A 22,732-nucleotide genomic window follows, 5' to 3' on the forward strand; every position below is an offset into this window, starting at 1 on the left:
ATGGCTTTTATTAAACACGTTTCGAGTAGGTTCTTAAAAAAGGTTTGAAATGTAGCATAGAAAAAAAAAACAATTTGTCAAGAACATTTTATTATTTTGTATATTGGTTCTGTATTTTAATGTGTACAACATCAATATTTGCGAAATATTCAGTTTAATCTTAAAGTCGTTAAAGTAAGTACATATTTAATGCATTTATTAGACAAATAAAAGCTCTGTTTATATAAATTCTTGTTAGGATATGTTAAAAAGTTTGAGGTATAAGTAGTTGAGATTTTTATTGAAAATATTAAGTAGATATTACAAAAAATAATTCCTTTCTAATATTGGACTAATTTCGATATTTTTGCACATTCTTTCATAGATTATGAACAGCCATTTTCAACTTTTTTTAAAATTATGCTTCAATTTATAGCTACCATTTTGAACAGCATTTTTTTCTCAGGTTCCTTGTTATTCAGAATTAATCCAATATTATTATTTTTAGTATTAAAAGGCAAAAATAGGAAGCCAGAAATGTTCATAATATTAGTAGTTTCCTTATTCACAAGCAAGGTAAGATTTACGTTGCAACTATCTCACTCTTGATTATAATTAAAATTGTCTGAAAGATAGTAAAAATGACAAAATATTTACAATATTATTATTAATTTAAAATTGGTGTTTTATAGAAAAATCACTAGTTATATGATTTGAGATAGGATTTTAATTAATTAATTGCCGCCATTTTACGGCTTCGAAATAGGCCGCCATGTTTTTTTTGTTGTCATTCAAGAATTCAAGTATCTAATGACAAGACTGGGTTTACCAGATAGTTTAGAAAGTTATATGAATATCTGATAAAATTTCAAGTTATTATACTGGTCTTGTGTCGTTAACTGTCTCATCCGGACAAAACTACTGAGTGTTGGGCCTTTACTTGATGAGAAAAAGTAAGTATTGGATCATTATGTAGGTATCATAAATACTACTTTCCATTTGTATTGTTTTTATGTTTCTGCGTGCTAACAAGTTACTACTTCTTCATGCGTATGAATCGACGTTTTCTAAGACGACTAATTTATTGATGAAAGAGTAAGTAAATAGGGTTACTTTATTAATTATGAATAAAAGCTAATTTAAATTGCTATCCTATTAGAAGATTCTTTAGAAAACTTGTTAGTGAGATTCAAAAGGAAAGAATTCGTTGTTTTAACTAATGGTTACTATTAACATTGATATGGTTTGATCCTAATGGGTTGAAACGATGGAATTACCTATCTAGATTAATAAGGAGCTGTGTAATCTTCTTACTAAAGAGCGGTAAGTACTTATGTAGCAATCTTCTTACGGCAATCATATTTTTTTGTAAACCTTATTATTTTGTCACCACATTTTCTTAAGCGATTCCAATAACGTAATATCTACAAATATATTTAAATTTGGCACAGGAAAAACGTAAAATACCGAACAATTAATTTATTATCAATGGGTATCTGGCCGCTAGTGTGACCATCCCCATAATAGATATGAAATTTTAATAACATTTTGTTCTTCTTTAGAACCTGTCATTTCCATACAGCCATTCAATCGGCGACAATTTAATGTGATTTGTTTTAAGAGGCTGGTCCTTCGATCTTCTAGCAATAATTATATTGACAACTTAAGATGTTTTATCATGTTTGAGGCATGTCCATATACACAACATTAACAACGTAATAAATAATTAAAGCCAGCGTAGCATAAAGCAGTTGATAAATAGTAGGAATAGCTGGGATGGAATGATAGAATTTCAGCCAAAAATGTGATCTTACTTTACATCATTGATCATAGTCTAAGACATTCATGTGTGGCTTTAATGGTGTTGTAATTAATCTTTTGTAGGTATTTTGACCTCATTTTGATACAATTTGCCTGCAGACATTGCGACCGGCGTTGTCACTCCCGTATAGGCCTTGTTAGCCATCAGCGCAAGTGTCAAAATCAGAAAATCTAATACGGCTGCTAATTTAACCACCTTTCATAAATTTTAGAAGCCACTGATGATGATAATGATGACCTCATTTTAGTAACAGATTTTAGGCCCATTTACTTCATCGTAAATCAATTTCTTTATTATATTCAGGAGTCTTCTTGATATATTACTATCCTAACCCAGCTATCCTATATCCCTATCAACGTGACGATGATGTTCAGTTAGCGGCGACGGGGCGCGGCAGCAGCAGGTCAGGGCCGTCAGTCGGGTCGTCCTCGTCCTCATCGTCACACGCGTCTTCTGGCTCTCCCAGTGCACGGACGAATTCTGTGAAATAGGAAAATTATGATGGGTTAACTGTATGATTAGTTTTATGAAAGTAAAAACATAGTTTATTGAGTCCCTGTAATACTGATTTAATTGAGAAAAAGTTGAGGGGAAAAATTTGGCCTTTTGAGTTTTGACTATTTTAAAATAATTTTAGTAGGTACTTACCCAAAAAGTCTATACGACCATCACCATCAGCGTCCACTTCTTTGATCATGTCTTCAACTGAAATAACAAAAAAAAAACGTTACGTTTCTTGTTTCAAGTCATTCTTCGAAATTTCCTCGTGTCTTTAAAAGGTAGGCAAAAAAATCTAGTCATGAAGTTCACTTCAAGCTCTTAGAACAACTGTTGCATTATGTAAGCGACTTTAGAAGTATGTGTTTGGTATTCCTACACCGGACATAAATCTCGATCACATCGACTTAAGTCCTGCTTATAGAGCTTATTATAGTATACAGAACTGGTTAACGATAAAGATCTAAGAAGCATCCTCTCTTTATCCTTTAACGAAATGTATAAAGAAGTACTCAACATGCCTTTATTTAAACCACTCAAGTTATAATCTACTCACTCTCCTCCTCAGAAAGGTCTTCTCCAAGACATTGCAGAACTGCCCTCAGGTCGCTCGCACAGATGTACCCTCTGTTATGTTTATCAAATACTCTGAAGGCGTCTCGCAGCTCCCTCTCCTCCTGCTCAGCTGAGCTGGTGCCGCTGCCAGCACCGCACATCGACTTGGACAGGATGCTGACGAACTCTTCGAAACTTACGTTGCCATCGCCTGGGAGATTGAAGAAGGATTTGAGGACTAGGTAAGTCACGTTAAAGTACCTACTGAAACCTTTGAAAACCTAAGGTTCGGTCGAGAGTTAGCTCATGTTATGTACTGTCCCCCTATTACAAGCGATTTCATTATTATGTTGCATCTAATTTGACGAAATTGTTAGTTTATTTATTTTTAAGTGATTATCAAATGGGTAGTGGTAGAACTACGTAACCAATTTGGCAGGAATTTGTATTACCTATCTCCTCGCGACTTATTCCCTAAGGAGCAAGGTTACCGTTATCAGTAGATATCTGTACTAGCTACTACAAAATGCCGTAAATTTCAGTCTAGGAAAACTACTGCTGGACATAGGCCTCCCCTAAGTTGCAACACAACACCCCTTCCTTCGCTTTCTGCCTCCAGTCCGAGCGAGCTACCCGTTTTAGTTCATTAGTCCATCGGGTTGGAGGCGTCCTACACTACATTTCTCGAATCATAGTCATTCACCGTTCACGTATGTCGAATACCCCTTTTTAACAACACTTCAAGTCCTCTCGGTTTCCTTACCGTCGCTATCGACCTCCTGCAGCATGTCCTGCAGCTCCTCGACCCTAGCGAACTGGCCGAGGCTCCGCATGACGCGGCCCAGCTCCTCCTTCGTAATGGTGCCATCGCCGTCCTTGTCGAACAGGCGGAAGGCTTCGCGGAATTCTGATCAAGAAATAACATTTGGGTTTATTTGTGGATCCATAAAAAAATTGAAAATAAGGCAAAAAATATTAACTTCAAAAAAATATTAGTTAAATCGGTCCAGCCGTTTTTATAGTTGTAAATTGCATTGTCATTGGGTTTGAAGCTACCCTGAGAATAACAGGCTGCTCGCTTATCGGGAAGTGCCTCAAAATCGAGTTGAATGCACAAAAATCCAACCGGAACGACAAAAAACATACAAACAAGAAAGTGAGTGTATTATAAAAACGTCGGAATTTTGAATCAGAATGCTCAATAAAAACCTTTTCGCGAACTGCCCTGATCATTTCCACCTTTGTCCACAACCTATTTTAACCCAGAATCACCTTTCATCTGCGTCCGTGTAATCCCGGAGGTCTCATCCACAATAGAAGCCTTCCTGTCCAGGGTGGTGTCAGCGGCCGGCTTCAGGAAGGACGGCTGCCGCTGTTGCTTAGATGGAGACGGCTGCTCCGATAATTGCTGACTGCAAGATATGAATTTGAGAATTTATTAGTTTTGGGGTAAGTTTTTATTCCTTTATCTACGAGTTTAAAAAAAAATAGAATGATGAAATCAGAACACGTGAAATTACCTACTTAATATAACAAAGGAAAAGTGTGAAGCTATTTCTAGGGCCATTAGAAATTATTGTCGTACTGCATGTGCATAGGTGTGAGAGTTATTTTTTTCAGCTGGGTAGTATATTTTGTTTTTTGAGAATAGAAAGCCTTTATGTGTGAACCATGGCGTGCATTTGTCCGGTTGTTTAAACCTAGTAAGTCCATGAAAACACGCAAACAGCGTGAATATTGACGCAAATGCAGTCAGATAAACATACAAGCTTTCTCGTTCCAAAACTGGGTCAAAGCTTTCAACTATTTCAACCAAATAATTCACAATCTCACACCAAAGCAGCAATTTCGCTTTGAAAGCAAAAAACACAAACATATCTATACCCTATTCAACGAGCCATGAGCCAAAAGGTAAACAAACCATATAAAGGGTTCTTTACATGTCACGATTGATGTAGTGAACTTAATTTATAAAAATAACTACGGAAGCATACACAGACAACATAAGAAATTATATTTTAGTACGAAGTCTATAAAACGTTTGTAATCCGTTCAGACTTATTTGAAATCAAATATCATAAATGCCTTAAATTATTTTCTTAATTTTAATTAATTATGAATTAAATAGTTTACATGTAAAAGAACCTAAAAAAGAAACTATTCTCAAACTTGGAACGCATTTTAATACGACTAAATGAAGACCACAGATACTGCGAACATTTTACATCAAAATGTGACGTTTTTTCATCGGTCGGGTCATACCCGCCATCTTTAATATCGAACAACTTGTTGATGAGAGAAATCCCACTGCAGACATTTTCGTTAAATTCATGTTATTCCGTTGTTACTTTTATTGTTTTCATTAGGTTTATTATTTTGTTACGTTTAAAGTTATTTGTTAATTGTTTTGTTTTAGTTATATTGACGTTTTCGTGTAATAACATAAGTGAACCTGAACCTGGGCTTAGCAATGTTTGTACTTTTTCTTAGATTTTTTTTCTTATTTTTTTATCATTTTCATAGTTGAGTGCCTCCTAACAAAACTTGAGCATTTATTTGAACATGTGAACTATGTAAGATAAAGTGAAATATAATTAAAATCATATAGAGATAGTTAAATGAAAATAAAAACTAAAATAAAAGTTTGGGGAACATTGATTTCTTTGTTTACACTTTGGCTCAAGCCCCGATGAATAGGGTATACGTTTTTTGTATTTCTTCTGTACATTCATAATGAGATAATTCCTGGGCCGAGAGTCCGAGACCCGCCGTTGTGAGCAAACCAAGAATCCGTACGGCAAAAGGAATTTTTAAATTGAATTCTAGAACTTTTGCAAAGCTGGACGCGCTATTTTTGCTTTCTAGTTGGATATTAAAAATTCTTTCTAGTTTACCTAACACAAATATTTTCTTTTTTTACGACGAATACATATGGATATTACACGTCTAGGTATAGTATAGATAAAGTAACGTCCATTGTTATAGTCGAAGTACATTTTAAGGTCCATTATGAAATCTAGGTTCAAATGAACTAGATACGAATCTATGACATCCAGTTGTATTGGGCAAATTAAAAACGGGGCGTTAATTTAAAAAAAGATTTAAAAACGTAACTCTTTCAAATGAAATACCGCTTTTAAAGTCCAAAATATTATCATAGGTACTCTTCAAGAAAACCCAAGTCTTGAAGTTTCAAGCTACCCACTGTCGCCAACTAAGTTCTATTATAAGACATGCAACGATTCGCCCGGCCGGATAAGCAAACTTTGCCTCTCAGTTAAATAAAAAGTTCAAACATTTAGTCAACGTTTATTTTCCGATGTTTGAAACTATGGTAGCGAGGCGGAAACTTTGTATTTATATTCGACCTAGCCTCGACTACATAATTTAGTTATTAAAAACTTCCATCCTACATTAATAGAGGACAAATTTCGAAAAACAAATTCATCCCCCTCCAATTTACGACCGTACCAACGTTGATTAACCTCTAATTCATTATTAATTGTTGTTTGTAGCAGATATACGTACATCATCTGTGAAAATTTCAACGGTTTTGCTACCACAGTTCATTGCATACAGTCTGGTTGCAGACGAATCATTAGTAAATGGTTAGTTTCTGTTTTACTTTTCATTTGATCACTAAAAGTATTATTTGACTTTTTATTCAAAGAATTTAGTTCTCATAAAACAAAAATATGGTAAAAAATGTTACAAACTGAAACAGTTGAATCGTATATTATAAGATTCCATTCTTAATAGCTAGTTCATTAAATAAATCAATAAAAGTTTAACGAAGCCGTTACTCCTTGTTATATACCTAATAACAGTAAAAACGCCTTTAAAGGAGTGGGATTTTAGAGCCAAACTACTGGCATTGTGGAAGCGAGACAAGGCCATGTGCAGGGAAGTGCGCTCTCTTGCTTTCACTCTGGTCTCAGTTCTGGCTGAAGATCTCATAGTACAGGCATTGATCCCTAATGTAAAACATTACAAAAGTTATAAAGATAATTTTTGTTTACCAAAACCTGTGGGAAAAGATTAAAATTTGTATCTTTTCAAACAAGTTTGGGATAAAAAATGGGATTTTAAAATGACAGCCCCCGGTCCTTAGCGGCGCATACTAAGCAGTGTTTTACCATGTATTTCTTATTCGTGTACTGAATGTGTAAAGTCTACTTAGATAAATGCCTTCATAAAACCTTCGTGTCATTTTGACTGACAATTGTGGAGATAGAAATTATAGTTCTAATTTAAGAAAATACTTTTTAGGAATCTTGTCGTATAGTCTAGCTTAAAAAGGTACCAAAAAGAAGAAGTACCTGTAATTTTTTCTCACTTTACTCATAACTTGAGGTTAAACGTTACTTGCCAAAGAAATCTAGACTTATAGTATAGTATAGATAAAATGTATCATAAACATGTTACAAGTCTTAAACATGTCTCAAATCATAATTTTGCAAAAAGCATTCACTTTACAAAAAGAATCGTAAATATACAGTACACTTGAGACGATACAACTTCTAATCCTATTAAGTAATACTCAATCATAAAACGAAAACCTAAGATTGGCTAAGACTTTACAATCCTAATCTTAAACGTCTCTTAAACATTGATTTGCATGTACACCAACCAAAATTGGTAGTTTAACAGCAGATTTGCGATAAAACTGACGTTAAGCCCGCAAGCCGGCCCAAGAGCCCTATCGATCCGACGCACCCGTTTTGTCAAATATATTTGCTTTGAGTAAACTCGAGAATCTTGTATATTTTATGGATTTCTTAGAGAAATACTCGAGAATTAATTTGGTCCTTTCAGTCGCGTATTGGTCCTTACGGAGTTATATAGCTATGGTTTCTTACCGTTGATTACGACTTCCGTATCTTTGATATAACATTTTGTAACAAATGGTTAGTACACATAGAGCAGTTGTAGATACACACTGGCAATAAACTGTGAAATTAATCAACAAAAATCGAAATAACTCCTGGGTTGCCTTGAAATAATTTATGTAAAATATGCATCTGAGAATAAAAATAAAAATTCAATATTACAGCGAACTTTTGGATTCACTTTTATAGCCGTTTTTCTATTTTTTTTCACGGAAATTGGTACGCTATAAAAAAGCGTTTTGCCTTTGACACGGCTTTGATCGGAGAGCGAATGTAAATCATATATATTTTTTTGCCGAGCAATGAAACTTGATGGAAACACCCACAAAGCGCTTCAGATCTACGGCAGTTATATTGATGGAGTATACGGGTAATCCTTTTACATGTCGATGTAAATTTGTAGCTCATTTGTTTAGTTATATAATGAGCATATACTTTGGTACGACGTCAAAACGTATGATTAATTGGGTACCTTCACATACAAGCAACAAACAACATACATCACTTTAATTCAGATTGATAATAAATCAACTGTAGGATAAAGTGGAGATACTGGGATTTGGTCCTTACCTTTCTGAAAGACTTAGCGCCAAAGAAGGCGGTCCTCTGCTCCCAGGTCGTGAGGAGTCATCGGGAGGACCTGGCTCGCCACCACTGCTGTTTGTTTGTCTCGTCTGAAAAAAGGTTTAATCGTTATATTTTGTGATGGAGTCATTAATGCGTTCCAAAAAATTCTTTTGTGAATTTGTTGATAGTCTTCGTCCAACTTAAAGTTTTGATTTATAACTTTTTGAGATATTTTATAAAACTAAGAACCTTTTCAATTTTTTGTCTTCAAAACGAAAGAAAAACGTCGTAATCGTTAAAATTCTCGGCTCTAAAATTCTCAAACTGAAAACAGTAAACTTTTAAAATGTGATAAAAACATGTCGAACATTCCGAAAGATTGTGAGATACGTAAAGGGGTCGGATCTTCGCGGAATCTGCCTCGAATTACGTCAATCGTCTGTCAACACAACTTCGAAGGGAAGCAAATAATCCTCAATCAGAATCTTGATGCGGCAAGCAATTTAGTCAGATCAATATTCCGGATGTAGCGAAACTCATTCACGGCTGTATTGCTTTTTAATTGCCTCCCCAGATTAGATTTTGAGGTTTTCAGAGTTGATTTAAGACATCGAAGCAAGAATTTATTAATAATTTTATTTTATTTTCTTGTAAATTGCAAGACAGTCGGCGTGATGTGCTATGGAGTTTGTTACAACGTTTATTTTTCACAGATCACGGACGTTCAAAGTCGGATAAAAGCCATGTGTTAATATAAGGTGCCAGCTACCTCCTTATCGAAATTAATCGAAATAGCTCAACCTGTTAGGCGTGAAGAGCTAAAAGGCTAACACACAAACATACACATACCAAAGCATTTTTCACGACATTAGTGTTTTTCGTACTTTTCTGTATAAATGTAGATAAAGTTGAACATTTTAGAAGAAACACACAAACTGAACAAATGTAGTCTCAAGTATCGAAGGACCAGATTGGGTATCAACCGGCTCAACGCCCTCCAATTCTATCCAATGTAGACCATTTGTAGGGCTCGGCGGTCGATCAATTTCTATAGAACCTGAGTCCTTTTGCCGTAGGGACAAGATATTAACGCACCGCTTACTATTTTCCGATACATTCGTCTTAGTTAATGGATGTAACGTTTAGAACGCTGAGGGTTGAGAAAAAGTAGTGTTAGCTCCGATTTCTAGGACATATTTAGGTGATTTAGGTTTGTTTTATTATTCAAGATATGTAAAAGTACATACTAGCTGTTGACAGCGACTCCAACCCCTACAAAAATGTAACTATTCTACGCGTTAATCATTTATCAGTGGTTTTTTTCAGTGTGTGGAATAAAAACAAATCCATACATACAAATTTTTGCGATTAGAATATCAGTAGGATAGTACATATGATGTATCTTAGGCAATGCTATATTCAATGAATAATCACGCTAATTTGCAAGGAGTTACAAATTCATCTGCACATGTAAATTGGCATAAATGAAGTTGTAACCATAGCGAGCAAAAATAACAATGCTATGGTTATTATATATTGTCATTAATACGTACACCTATTTTGGAATTCAATCAGGCAAGTAAAATAGCTTGTTGAGTGATTAAGGTCTACTTTTGTTACACCAAATTCGATTTTTGACGGCTCTAACATTTTTTAAATGTTTTCTTTTTCGAGTCGGAATCGAATTGAGATTCGATTGTAAAATATATTTTGTAGCTATATTATTTTAGTCGAGTCCTTTAAATACATTTATTCTTTTGCATGATGTGTTACGTACATATAAAAAACATAATATGTATTAATAGTATTTCGTCATTCAAATAAACACGGCCGTTAATTTCATATTTCATTTGATTAAAATGCAAACATTAATTAAACCCCGTCAATCAACCTGTGTGCCTCAATTATTGCAAATTCGCTACCCCAAAATGGAATGGTCCATGTTCATTTCGTTGTTAGTCCGTTATCATTTATTACTATTTAATTAAAATTAGAATACACCGTATTTTGTTCAAGAGTTTTGAATTGTGGACATGCATGCATGCATTGGACTGCACGGAAAGCCGCGAGTGGTTAAGGTCATCACGCCAAACCACTATGTGGACACCAGCGATTGTGTGGTCCACGAATACTTGTTCTGAGTCTGGGTGTCTTTATGCATGTGAATTTAATTATATGTTTGTGAAACCCTCGCGACATCCGATTTTTTTTTTAAATGCGAGAGTCGTTTAAATAAAAAAATCGGCTGACTGTGCTACCAGCTTGCCGTCTCGTCTTGAAGTAAGTAATATAACTACAGTTGCGAAAGAGAGACGCTATTTACTTTTAGTGTGCTGTCACGCTTCCACAACTGCAACAGTTTTTTAAGACGTAACGGTGGTAGCGCTTAATACCTATGTCAGTATGTCCATATAGGTATGACAATTATTGCATCGGTTACGGTCACGGACGTGATTTCAGATAATCCGTTTGTTCCGAGTACTCCTCATTATTAAGGAAACAAAGACCAAGTTCTACAGTGTTCTAGGGCCCTAATTCCGATATTTACAATGGCTAACGAACGGAAATTGGATTAATTTTGACACTATTCGCATTCGTCTTAATTATTTTGTCAGGAATAAGAAATGATTTGACACTGAGTGTTCCGCCCAGATTGAATCAATTCACAATTATTGTGTTGGCAAAATGTTGAGTAGATTACGTACAGCGCCATTTTAATCAAATTTCCTTTAATTCAAAATAGCGGTTTTGGGTGTAGGGTGTTCTGTGTAAGGAACTCACCATGATCCCTTTGAGCTGATTCACCAATGGCGAATCAGCGAAGAAGTTGTTCACCGCGGAGAATATGTTTGTGCGTTTGTTCGTCGCGGCGTGGCAGGCGTTCCCACGCCCGCCCAGTAACCCTGTAACAAAACAAATATACAATGCACAACTTACACACATGTTGAAATATTTGTAGGGAAGGCAAAACGGGGATGTGTACATGTACGGAACGTTTTTCGGCGAAATCACGGTTACGTTTTAAATACGGCCTCTAGGTTAAAATAAGACTTGTAGTTTCTATAGGATGCTGATCATCTCCGTGTAGTTCAGATTTTTTTCTAATATGTTGATTCTCCTTCACTTGACAATGAAACCCATTTTTTTTTTAAAACTGATAGACTCTCCGCAAAAACTTTTGCTTGGTGAAAAGGCTATGGAAAATACGAATTTTACACGGAATTTGTGCTTCTCCCAACAAACCAAGTTTGGAAATGTACATTACAAGTGTTAGGGTCAAAGATTTAATAAAATAGTTCATAACATTCGATAAAAATCTTTTCATTACATTACTTAGTTTACGATTACCAAGATAACCAATAAAATAAAGGTATTAGGAAGAAAAGTTAAGGCGAATTAAAATGTATCGGTATGTTTTTTGATGAAATAAATGAAATGAAATAAAATCCTTTATTCTGCAAATGGGATAGACGGTATAAATATAAGGTTTTACCCCTAAATGTTTTTAAACGTGCGCATACATCGATCATTGTTCATTGTTGTTGTAAATTAATTCGTTTTTAACGAGTTTTACAATTTGAAATTAAATTATTTAACATAGTTTTACGGCAAAAAAAAATAACAATTGAATTTTTCCGATTTTAAAAGAAATCTGTCGGCGTAATAGTGCTTCGAAAATCAGTGAATCAATAAAAAAACATTAAAAACTTACCTTCAAAACACATTTATTGTATAAACAAAACGAAACCACGAACATAGGTAAGTATTTTCACCTTGCAATCAGAACTATTTACGAAAACAGCATGGCTAAAGTTTATTTTAGCAGTCCGTCTAAATTATATATTGCGAGTCGAACGTCTGAAGTGAAACTGAAATGATTACACTTCTCGTAGTCTTGTTTATGTTGCAAATACGTAAATGATTCATGAAAGGCAGTACTAGCTCTATTTTTGGACAAATCCGGGCAACAGGGACAATCCTTAGGCTTCTGGTTAGCTTAAAGGTTGAAACAGTTACTTATGCTAAGTTGAGGAGTACTTTAGCTCCTTAAAAGTGCTGTAGGTGAACTATGTACATGTTTAAATAATTGTATAAACCCATTTGTACGATCGGTAAAGGAACATTTCGGGGGAAAACCTAGATTACGGAATGTACTCTAAAATCGGCAACCCGCAAATGTAAAGCCTGTTTAATCAACCCTCGTTCCTAAATCCATTTTTTCTTCGTAACGTATGGTTGATATATGCTATCTGGTTTCAGAGTTTGAACCACCCGGTTTAAACTCCCTCGTTGGTCAACAAGCCAGTTTTATAATTTCATTTAATAACAATCACATAAATGGTGTCCAAATCTGTCTCTCAGTGTGATAATCGACCTTTTTCCAGTACATTTAGACTAGTAATAACTCTCTCACCTTTGCCATAATCTTTACCCAACCCTGTAAGAATTGTAGCGACTATAGCTGTAGCTACAGGTATCTTGTGACGTCAGTACTTAACTTAAGCTCTCGGCTCTAAGGAGCGTTAAGGACCAATATCTGTTAAGTAACGCCGACATAAAATGATGGAATACCTATAAAATGAGAGTAATGCGGGTCTTTAAAATGGGTATCTAATAAATTTAAAGAAGTAGTAATATTAAATGATCGAACGTTAATTTTATTATTCTAAGGCTTCCATAATACTACGCATTATTGATAAACTTGTTTTTTAACTTCAAGCTATGTCAAATACAGTCCATTATTCAAATATCTTTTCATAGTTTTGAAGGACGTCCCTTTTCTTGAAGCTGAATATTCAAAAATCCCCTGCAAATTATGACAATAAGTGGTAAATACAATTCTTAGTTATGATAATAAGGCTGCCACTGCCCAGACAATCCTTATAGCAAAACAAATTCATTAAAATACAACTAAAACAATAGGTTCACAGACGAATAAATCTGTACCCGAAACAAAGTTTGTTCCAAATTCTCTTAATACTCAAAACATCTAAATACAATCAATTTGGCAAGAATTATTGATCCGGTCAGCCGCTAATCTCGTGCATTTCCTTGACGAAGAACACTTAGGTAAATACCGTAGAAATGTATTTCAATAACAAATGCGAAACATTAGTCGAAATAAGGAAGGATTGTAGTTTGCCGGACTTGGCTTTGCTCACTATTATGAACTTACTTAAATTGGTTTCTGTTTATAACGTGCCGTTTGAAGTTTAAAAGTTCAGGTGAAGGAAATTATACAGCATTTTAAAAATCTTTTAATATCAAAATAGTGATGGTTTTCCTAGTCTTTAACTAGTTGAATACAATTTTAGAATTAGTTAAGATACTGAATTGTAGTGAGGATAACGGAAAAGTATAGTATTTAGGATACCGGAAAGGTTTTTCCTTTTTTAATAATTCAGTTTTTGCGGTTTAATCTGCGTCATTTCGGAAGGTATAATGCAAAGGTGTGCAAAATTTACACCCAAAGGTCAACTGCAAATCTTTCTTAAGCATCGTTTGTGGTCATCCTCCGGAGCCAAACGGCAAACGTACTGATTTCTTAAGACACAACACACAACCTTACATACATCCAAACTTCTCATATATAAAGTTACTTATCACAATTCGTTAATAAATCTACATTCTCGCCAGATAACAGTTTTTTTGGAACGTTGACGTAAATTAATCTTCATATTTCATTTGGAAAACCAGTTAGGAAAACATCCAAGGTTTTTAATACTGGTTTACAAATAACACGCAAGTTGTATTTAAGTAGTTTTTTTATTTAATTTTCCTATGCAAAACTGGCATTTTGTTATTTTATTATATCCAATGACATTATAAAATGTAGGATGCATTTTATTATTTTGTCTGGATGATGATGATAATGACAATAAAAGGCTTGAGCGATTCCGGGAAGCCATGGTATTTTACCTAGCTTTTTCCTATATATATTAGTAGACGTAATTTTAAGATGACCAGGCTGAATTGTAGTATGATACACCGAGTTCGCACTTCTGGCCCGTAGTAGCTAAGAAAAAATAAACTGCCATTTAGTTTCACAGCAATATCCATTAGGGAAGCAGAAAAAAAAACTTCCTAACAAACGTTCCTAGAACTACTTTCCTCTTTTCTTTTCTTTTTACAGCAATCAATTTAATTGTACAAAACAAGTGAAGCTCAAACGTTACTGAGCAGAACTTATAATAAGTTTATTTTTCTAGCTGTCAGTTCGTTTCTAGTCTCCTACGTGCTGTCAAGAACAGCAACTTATAATTCAGTGCAGGCTCAGAGGAAATGGGTTTTCCGGTCACCATAGCACACCCGCCGTCAGCTATTGTTATTTATTATAAGAATATTCTGGACATATAGTACGGAAAACTGGAGATCCGGTGAAATTGGCAAACAAAATTGAATTTGATATGCCAACGAAAATTTTGAAGTTTCATCAATTGTAGGTTTTGTTTTTCTTTTTGTTACTTTTTATTAAAATGGTTTCAATTTTCATGAAATTATACTTGTTTACGGAAAACAGAACCAAAGCAAAAACAGTGAATAGTTTGTATAAAAAAATATGTCACAAAAATTTGGTTTTAAGCAGTATTTCCCTGATGTGTCCGGCAATAAAAGAAAAAAGTTATTATAATTTTATCTCCTCTCCGAATTCCACAATAACGGAGGAGGTACTCTGTTTGTGCAGAACTACAAAATTACGCATGATATGTCTCTTAGAATTTTCAAAATAACTTTCCTTCCCGTAGGTTCTATTGCACAAAAATACAGTTTTACAACACTCCACTACATATTTCATAGAAACGTTCAAACCTAAACATACAAGTATATTTGTACAAAACATCAGCTAGGTACTATCTCTAAGCCCCATATTTCTAAGTCGATGTAATTCTGAAGTCCAACAAGCTGGGAACGAAAGGAAAACACAACAATACTCGGTATTTATCGACCCGCGCAACTCTAGCAGACAGAAAGGTCAGCTGCGGATTTAATGACTACTTTATGTATCACCTTTTGTAGAACAAAATACAGCTATATTATAACTAAGCTAGAATTGCGAAGAAACCTTTCAAACAATAAGAAAATTTTAACTTTTCTTAATGCATTTGGTAATCAGCCTTCTTTGCTGAAAATTAGGTATTAAAAAAGTAAAGGATAGGATGATACACCTGCTACCTCTCTCTGAGCAAATTAGGGTCCGATTAGTTTAAAGCATGTCTCGAGAATTAAAAGAACCTTAATTTTTCTGAAGTGTTTTTTTTTGTATGGTAGCGGAATATATTTTACTATTTTTATTTCTTGTGTCATACATTAGTTACGTACGCTTATGATGTAAAGCTTGTAGTCTGAATGTAACTCAATAGGCAAACTATTCTCCTTTGTGCTAACCTTGAATATGAAAATTTTGGTAAAGGAAACGAAAAAATAGCTAATAAAAAAATATCCAGCCTTAAAAAAATTAACAATGTCAATTTACCAAATTTTTCCTCAAACAAGACGATTAAAAATGTCAGAAGATACTCGATACTTCCAGAAAAAGGATGCCTACTGACAATTAATTATATCCATCAGAATATTCAATGACAAATTACTATTAAAAGTGTTGAGCTGTGGTACTTTTGCTATAAATTTTAAGATAAATATGGCCCAGATTCATAACATACTTGAATACGTTGTTCGGAACAAAAACTGTTCCAGATGCCCAGATGGCACACAATAAGTGCATGATATTGCTAAACTGTGCTATGTTTATTTATCGACTAGCTTCTGTCTGCAGTTTATAACCACTACAAAGGTCAGTCTATGGTCGTTCTTTGAATGGGAGCTGGAAGTACTTCCAACATCTTACCAAGTAGATAGTATTTATAAGTGAACAGAAAATTCTCATTTTTGAACATTAGAATAATAGACTTCATGCTGCTTTCGAATAATAAAATGATTGTTCGAACCAAAAAATCAAATCAAGAGACACACCACTTCTTTTCTATAAAAAGGCAATGAAGAAAAAAAAAGAAAATTTAGACTTAAAAAAATTACACTTTCATGAAAAGTGAAGCAACATCTTGCAGTAGACTTAGAGAAATGTGTTACAATATTTTTTAGAACATATATAGGTCCTGTACCTAATACTAAGTACTCAATTCATAAGATCTTATTTTCAAAAGTTGTATTTGCAAAGACCATTAATTTCTTCAGTGGGAAACTTCATGTCATGCCAAAATAGCTTGGTTTGCCTTTTTCTTTCAGAAACGATTTTCCGAAGTACAATGAATGTTTACCGTTAACAAAGTAAAAAAAAACTTGTTTTCTTTCATTATCTTGTATCTACAAAAGAAAATGATTGAATCATCGGTTTTGTATTTCTGCTAGCAATATATATTATATTATTTCAGGCTTATTTTCGGGTCTTAGTTTCACCTTATTCACCTTATTTTTAGTTACCATGAATCCTACTATACGAATTGACTTCGTCTGATAATGTTACAAATTGGAAACTAATTTTCTATAATACAAAACGCCCCGCGGGAGGAAATAAGTGAGAGGAAAGCGTTGTTAAAGAATATTAGAAGGCCTTGTCGTTGAACAGAAAATCCTAGAGGTATCGGTTAGTATGTCATCGCGAGGTACAATACAGAAACCGATGGAGAGGTACTGCAAAGAGCCTTCATTGTAGATTCTTCAGTTCCTCCAAAGGGGTACAACTGAAGAGAAGAAGAAATCAGTTTTCCAAAAAAACTTTGATTACACTTATTATCTTCAGAATGTATAAGGACAGATTTTTTCGAACTATGCTTAGATTCTGCCCAAATATTCTTAACTAGCTGTTGCCCGCGACTTCGTCCGCGTGGTTAGAAGATATGAGTTATAATTTATACCTGCCTTCTATCTATCTATCTGCCTTCTATCTATCTTGTAGGATTCAGTCAGCGTTTGCAATGTAAGCGCAAAAAATGTGTTTTTTTACGACCTCACATTAAAAACCTCAAAAATTGTAGCCTATGTGTTATTCTGATGTATAAGCTATATTGTGGTAAAGTTTCATTCAAATCCATTCAGTAGTTTTTACGTGAAAGAGTAACAAACATCCATACATCCATACTTACAAACTTTCGCCTTTATAATAGTAGTAGGATTATACCATCACTGTTTTACGCACAAATCTTCAGTTGCCTATCAGTCAAAAGTACTGTTTTTTTGCTGACAAGCAACGGAATACGAAATTAGTAGGGAACTGCAAACAAGGGTAGCGTACTATGGTATGAAATAATAAACAATTTCAGCAGGGATAGGGTACGTACATAATTAATACCTTCACAGTTTCAAAACAATGTTTGAAGGTCCCGCAGATTGGTTGTGTGTTTTCTGAGTATAAAATATAAAATTGTGATACACAACACATACTTAGTCCGTCGAAAAGGTCGAAAACCAAAAGTATTAGGCTACCAAGTCCTTTGTAGTTTAAATAGCAATAATGTAAAATCTCGTCATCTTTACCTCTACCCCGTTTCTTTAGCACGTGCATCTGACTTCGCCAGTTCTGGGTTTAATTGCTTACTAAGGTAATCGTTTTTTAATGATTAAAAAAATAGTACAAAAACGGACTTTAGCTATAGTACAGAAACGTGACAAGATCCCTAATTCCCAAACAGAATATGTACAATAATATAATATGCATTTTATACAACTCGGGTACTTAGTTTACTCGAGTACTTAGTATAATAAGTAGGTTCCTACTAAGCGAATTGAAGCTTAAGATAGTTTAAGACTCTATCGTCACGTTTCAAACAAAGTAAACGGTTCTTATCATAAATAACCTGTTTATTTTTTACTTCAATTTTATGGTTTGTTTTGAATACTTTACGCGTCGGGCTTAAACTAGTTTAGCTATTGCCCCCGTTATAAATATATCCCTCATCTCTACTTTCAAAATACTTCTTCTTCCCCTTATATAATGTAGCCTCTTGTGCAACTATTTCGTACCTTATTAACCCAGTTAGAACTAGTTTACCCTCCATGGATCCGGTCGCAACTGTTTAAGCCCTATTGCATTGGATGTATCCTGTATCTCCTACCACTGTTTAACTACATCTCACAAAAACAGATTTTAATGTAAGTTTAAGAAGGTAACGGTTTTATTGATGAATGTTGACTAGTTTTTAGACCCGTTACAAAGCTGTAAAAATCGTATATTTTTTTATATGTCCCAACAAAATTATAACACAATAATTATATACAGTTTTCTTAATTTAATTTTTTACATTTATAGAAAATGCTGAATTGTAATAATTGATAATTGTTGATCCAGAACCCAAGATGTTCGGCTATTTGACAAAGGCCGATATTTAAATCAAAACGGCAATACCAAAAACGGTTTTTACAACTCAAAACTGAATTAAAATCAGCCAGAAACACATGCATTAATTACCAACAAACATTTTTTAACCCAATGACGTAAAGCTAACCAAACCACTCGTCCACTCATCGACAAGACTAAATTGATTCATGTATTTCGCGAGTTCGGCCTGTATAAACAAAATTCGTTGCCTAAAATGTTTCAGCTGTGTTAAATGGACAGCTCTATCAAAACTTTTAGAGTTTATTGGAAACAGAATTCACTGGGTAATGCAGCAATGATTTTAATTGGGTAAATAGTTCGGCTTGAATGCTATTTATGCTGCTTTCCTGCTCGTACAAATATGTATGGACCGTGAACTGAAATACTGAACACAAATTTACGTAGTTTATTGCAGCCTTTATGCTATTCGTTTTTGTACTCCAAATGTGTTAATGTTTTGCCTGGTCTACCTCGGTTTTAATAATATAATTTAGCTGAAAATTTATCGATTAATTTTATAATTTTTGTGTCGGTTGGGCCATTTACCGAAGATGTCAGTATAATATAGTTATACCATGTTACATAAATTTAGGTATATTTTTTCTGTTTTTGAGAGAGTAGTGTAGAGCGAAAACGTGGGCTCAGCCAGTTAATTAATAAAGATAGACTTCCATTGAACCCTTGATGCGATAAATACATAAAAAATTAAAGATATTTTTCGAAAACTTGGGGTAAATAAAAGTATAATTAATATACGCTGCAGTCAACAACAGCAACAAAAAAATAACACTAACTAATAGAAATATTTAAGATACCTAGTTTTAATATTAGTCTACGATCTAATATTATTCATAAATCAACCAAAAAGTTTTTAAAGGTCACCAGACTTATGCAGATACATGTCTGGGGTCCTCAGTAATGACGTGGCTCTTATTTAAAGTTTTTGCGACAAAATAATATACGTACATTACTTACCTAATATATTTTTGTAATCTTTTGAATAATAATGGCGTTACAATAGCGTACAAGACTTTTTTGAACTTTTGAATATAAGTAAGTGGATCGTGTGGAATTATACTGTTTCGATGTTTTAGAGTGTAATATAATTTTTCGTCTTTCATCATCATTATCATTCCCCTGCCCTTATCCCAATTATTTTATTTGAGGCCGGCGCAACATGTCTTCTTCGTCTTTAAAATGTATAATTTATTCTTATTATATCGTACCTGCACAATCACTGTGATAGGTACTGAATGAGTTTAAACTTCTAGACTAAAAGATTGCAGTGGTGCAAGCGAGATGAAGCACTGCATCGCATAGAGCGGCGTCTCTTTCCCACAACAGCAACAATTTTAACTTAAGAAGTGGTTATAGGTGCTCAGGTTTGAAATCTTGCCTGTCCTATAAATATACGCAAGGCCTAATTCCAGATAGCCGTAATAACGCGGTTTAAAAATAAAGACTGACCGTCAAAAGATGGAGAAAATTACATCATCAGTCTAGCCTTTTCCCAACTATGATGGGATCGACTTCCAGTCTAACTGGATGCAGTACCAATGTTTTACGAGGACCGACTGCTTATTTGAGCTCCTCAACTCAGTTACCTGGGCACGATAACCCTTGTCTGTGTTTCTAGCTTCTGACTACCCCTAACAACAGTCAAAGATGTAGGAATAACAGCCGGACCCAAAATTTAACGTGCCTTCCGAAACACGGAGGAACTCGTTATGAAAAAGATGGTCACCCATCTACCAACCGACCAACCGCGTCGGGCATAGTTTAACCTGAGATCGAATCACTTAAGCGGTTATAGCTTAGCCACAAGCTCCTCAATTCGTACCGTAAGTGGAAGTGGAAAAGTACCTAAAATAAAATAAAAATCTAAAAATGTTCATATTTTGAAACGATGCACGAAAAAATTACTTATTTAATCTTAATAAACTTATTTAAGTGAAGCCCTGGTCTTGCCCGCGGCGGTCGGCTGAAGTAAAATCGATTTCCGCACGGAAAAGTATTTAACTGTTCAAGGAAATATTTCTTTTGAATCTATTTAATCTTGGGAGTTTAATTTGTTGCTTCAGCTTTTTTAGATTCTTCATCAAGGATTTTAATTAGATCCAAAAAACACTTTAAACTGGAGCTTCTTTCTGTTAATACTTGCATTTAAATTTTACCTAGTATTATTTTGTATTTCACTAATTTGCTAAAATGTCAATGAATATAACAGTGGCATATAATTAGATACAGTTATTTAAAAATGCAGATTTGAATAAGCCGGATTCGACTACCTCCTTTATTGTTTTCTTTGCTTAGTTTATGTTTGCATATATTATGATCAAATCGTAAAAGAATCCATAATAAAATAAAACAAAGCAACGCAGTTATTGCCTGCAAACATTTTTACCAAAAAGGTTTTATCTGAAACGCATCCGAGATAAAATGCTTTTCATTTGTTTTTAAAATACTATAATAGTGACAAAACCCTTTGCACTACTTACTTACTCATTATGTAGTTCATGTTCATGTAGCTAAATCGATTTTGTAGTTTACGAACACTACAGTTTTGCAAGGTAATATGTAGACGGTTACATAGATACAGTATGTAAACAAAAGGATATTCATATTAATTTTCCTTCGTTTATTACAATCTTCGACAATGGTAATAAAATTAACATTTTTAATTTAAATATTCTCCTGTTTCAATTAAACTAGAACGGTATGTATGTAGGTCAAATAATGATTTCATTTTCATTTTTTAATAGAATCTCATTATTCCTCAATTTAATAGACGAAAAGATTTGCATATTTCAGCCATTTTCTCAACTTGTTATATTTTTAATTGTTTTTATTCCACCTGTAGATATGAGACATGGAAATATATAAAAATGCTTGCATTATTTAATGCGACGCTAGTTTTATCACAGGCTGGTTGATTTAAAATCGTTAATGTAGAATTATAGTAACACTTACCTTAGAAAAAAATATCGTGTGATGGATTATTTGACTATCAAAATATGCGCAGCGGGCAGCGTCACACGGGTGCTTTCAGGACCACTACAGCTAAACTAAAAGATGCTGAGATACTCCGCTATGTCAAAATGCTCGCGCAGGCGCGTTACAAACCTCATTTAAAGGCCCGTTCCAATGTCGCGATTTAAAATAAGGAATAAACAAATAAAAACTCACCTTTTTGTCAAAGAGCTGTTTAGCACGTCCGTTTGATACGAAATTCTTAGTGGAATTAATAAACAGTGAGATCATAAGAATCTGGTTGGTATCGATAACTTGTTTTATTACACATGTATGTATATTATATACATGCATAATTATTTATTGTTTTTGTGACCTTTAGGTGTTTTGATGGCAAACTGATGCGGGTTTTTGTTAATTCGTAATTTTAACGCAGACAGACAGTCAAATTACTTTTGAGTTATTATTTTATGATGAGCTAAAACTTTTTACTTGTTAATATAGCTTTGAAGTAATGTAGATTGCTATCTATTGATAATAAAAAAACGCTGCAGTAGTATTCTAATCTAATCTAATTCCTGTGATTAACCCCTACGATACATCGGTATATACACAATCTTTATTTTTTTTTGTATTTAAAAAGATGAATTCTTTACAAATATTAATTGAAGGGCTCATAACTGAAAAAAAAAGGTCTCCTTACTAGTTTTTCTTCTAGTCGTATCTTCAAATCAAATGATACTGTTTCCTGCCTCCATTTTTCAAAGGCAAATTGCAATTTTATAAGCGAAACATCGCTCTATACAACGCATATCGGCGTCTCTTTCACAACTGCAACAACTTTACTTGAAGATTTATTAGGCCCCGTTGTTACAGTTCCAACCTTCCTACAAACATGTTTATAATCTATCTATACTTACTAATATATAAAGCTGAAGAGTTTGTTTGTTTGTTTGTTTGAACGCGCTAATCTCAGGAACTACTGGTCCAAATTGAAAAAATCTTTTTGTGTTGAATAGACCATTAATCGAGGAAGGCTTTAGACTATAAACCATCACGCTGCGACTAATAGGAGCGAAGATACAATGGAAAATGTGAAAAAAACAGGACGGGTATAAA

At 34.1% G+C, this 22,732-nt stretch overlaps 1 protein-coding gene across 2 annotated transcripts; it reads right to left on the reverse strand.

The window, feature by feature from the left end:
* Positions 1 to 70: 70 nt before the first annotated feature.
* LOC113493503 (neo-calmodulin-like) lies at positions 71 to 21,736 on the reverse strand. Of its 2 annotated transcripts, none has more exons than XM_026871520.1 (8): positions 21,614 to 21,736; positions 11,092 to 11,213; positions 8,314 to 8,417; positions 4,127 to 4,266; positions 3,618 to 3,761; positions 2,856 to 3,065; positions 2,450 to 2,506; positions 71 to 2,281 (listed from the first exon to the last, which is right to left on the reverse strand). In XM_026871520.1, exons 2-8 carry the CDS (start codon positions 11,092 to 11,094, stop codon positions 2,172 to 2,174), a joined length of 768 nt encoding a protein of 255 aa, XP_026727321.1. In that variant the 5' UTR covers positions 11,095 to 11,213; positions 21,614 to 21,736; the 3' UTR covers positions 71 to 2,171. The 2 variants fall into 2 exon arrangements, with proteins under 2 accessions (XP_026727321.1, XP_026727313.1); XM_026871512.1 differs by lacking the exon at positions 21,614 to 21,736 and adding an exon at positions 12,023 to 12,162.
* Positions 21,737 to 22,732: the final 996 nt, after the last annotated feature.

The sequence above is a fragment of the Trichoplusia ni genome, chromosome 1 (genome assembly GCF_003590095.1).
Source record: "Trichoplusia ni isolate ovarian cell line Hi5 chromosome 1, tn1, whole genome shotgun sequence".
NCBI classification, from domain to species: Eukaryota; Metazoa; Arthropoda; class Insecta; order Lepidoptera; family Noctuidae; genus Trichoplusia; species Trichoplusia ni.

Coding starts and splice junctions, on each gene's coding strand:
- LOC113493503 (XM_026871512.1), bottom strand. Junction 8,418..11,091: donor ATCAGCTCAAAGGGATCATG/GTGAGTTCCTTA, acceptor ACCTTTTTTCAG/ACGAGACAAACAAACAGCAG. Junction 3,762..4,126: donor TACACGGACGCAGATGAAAG/GTGATTCTGGGT, acceptor TTTCTTGATCAG/AATTCCGCGAAGCCTTCCGC.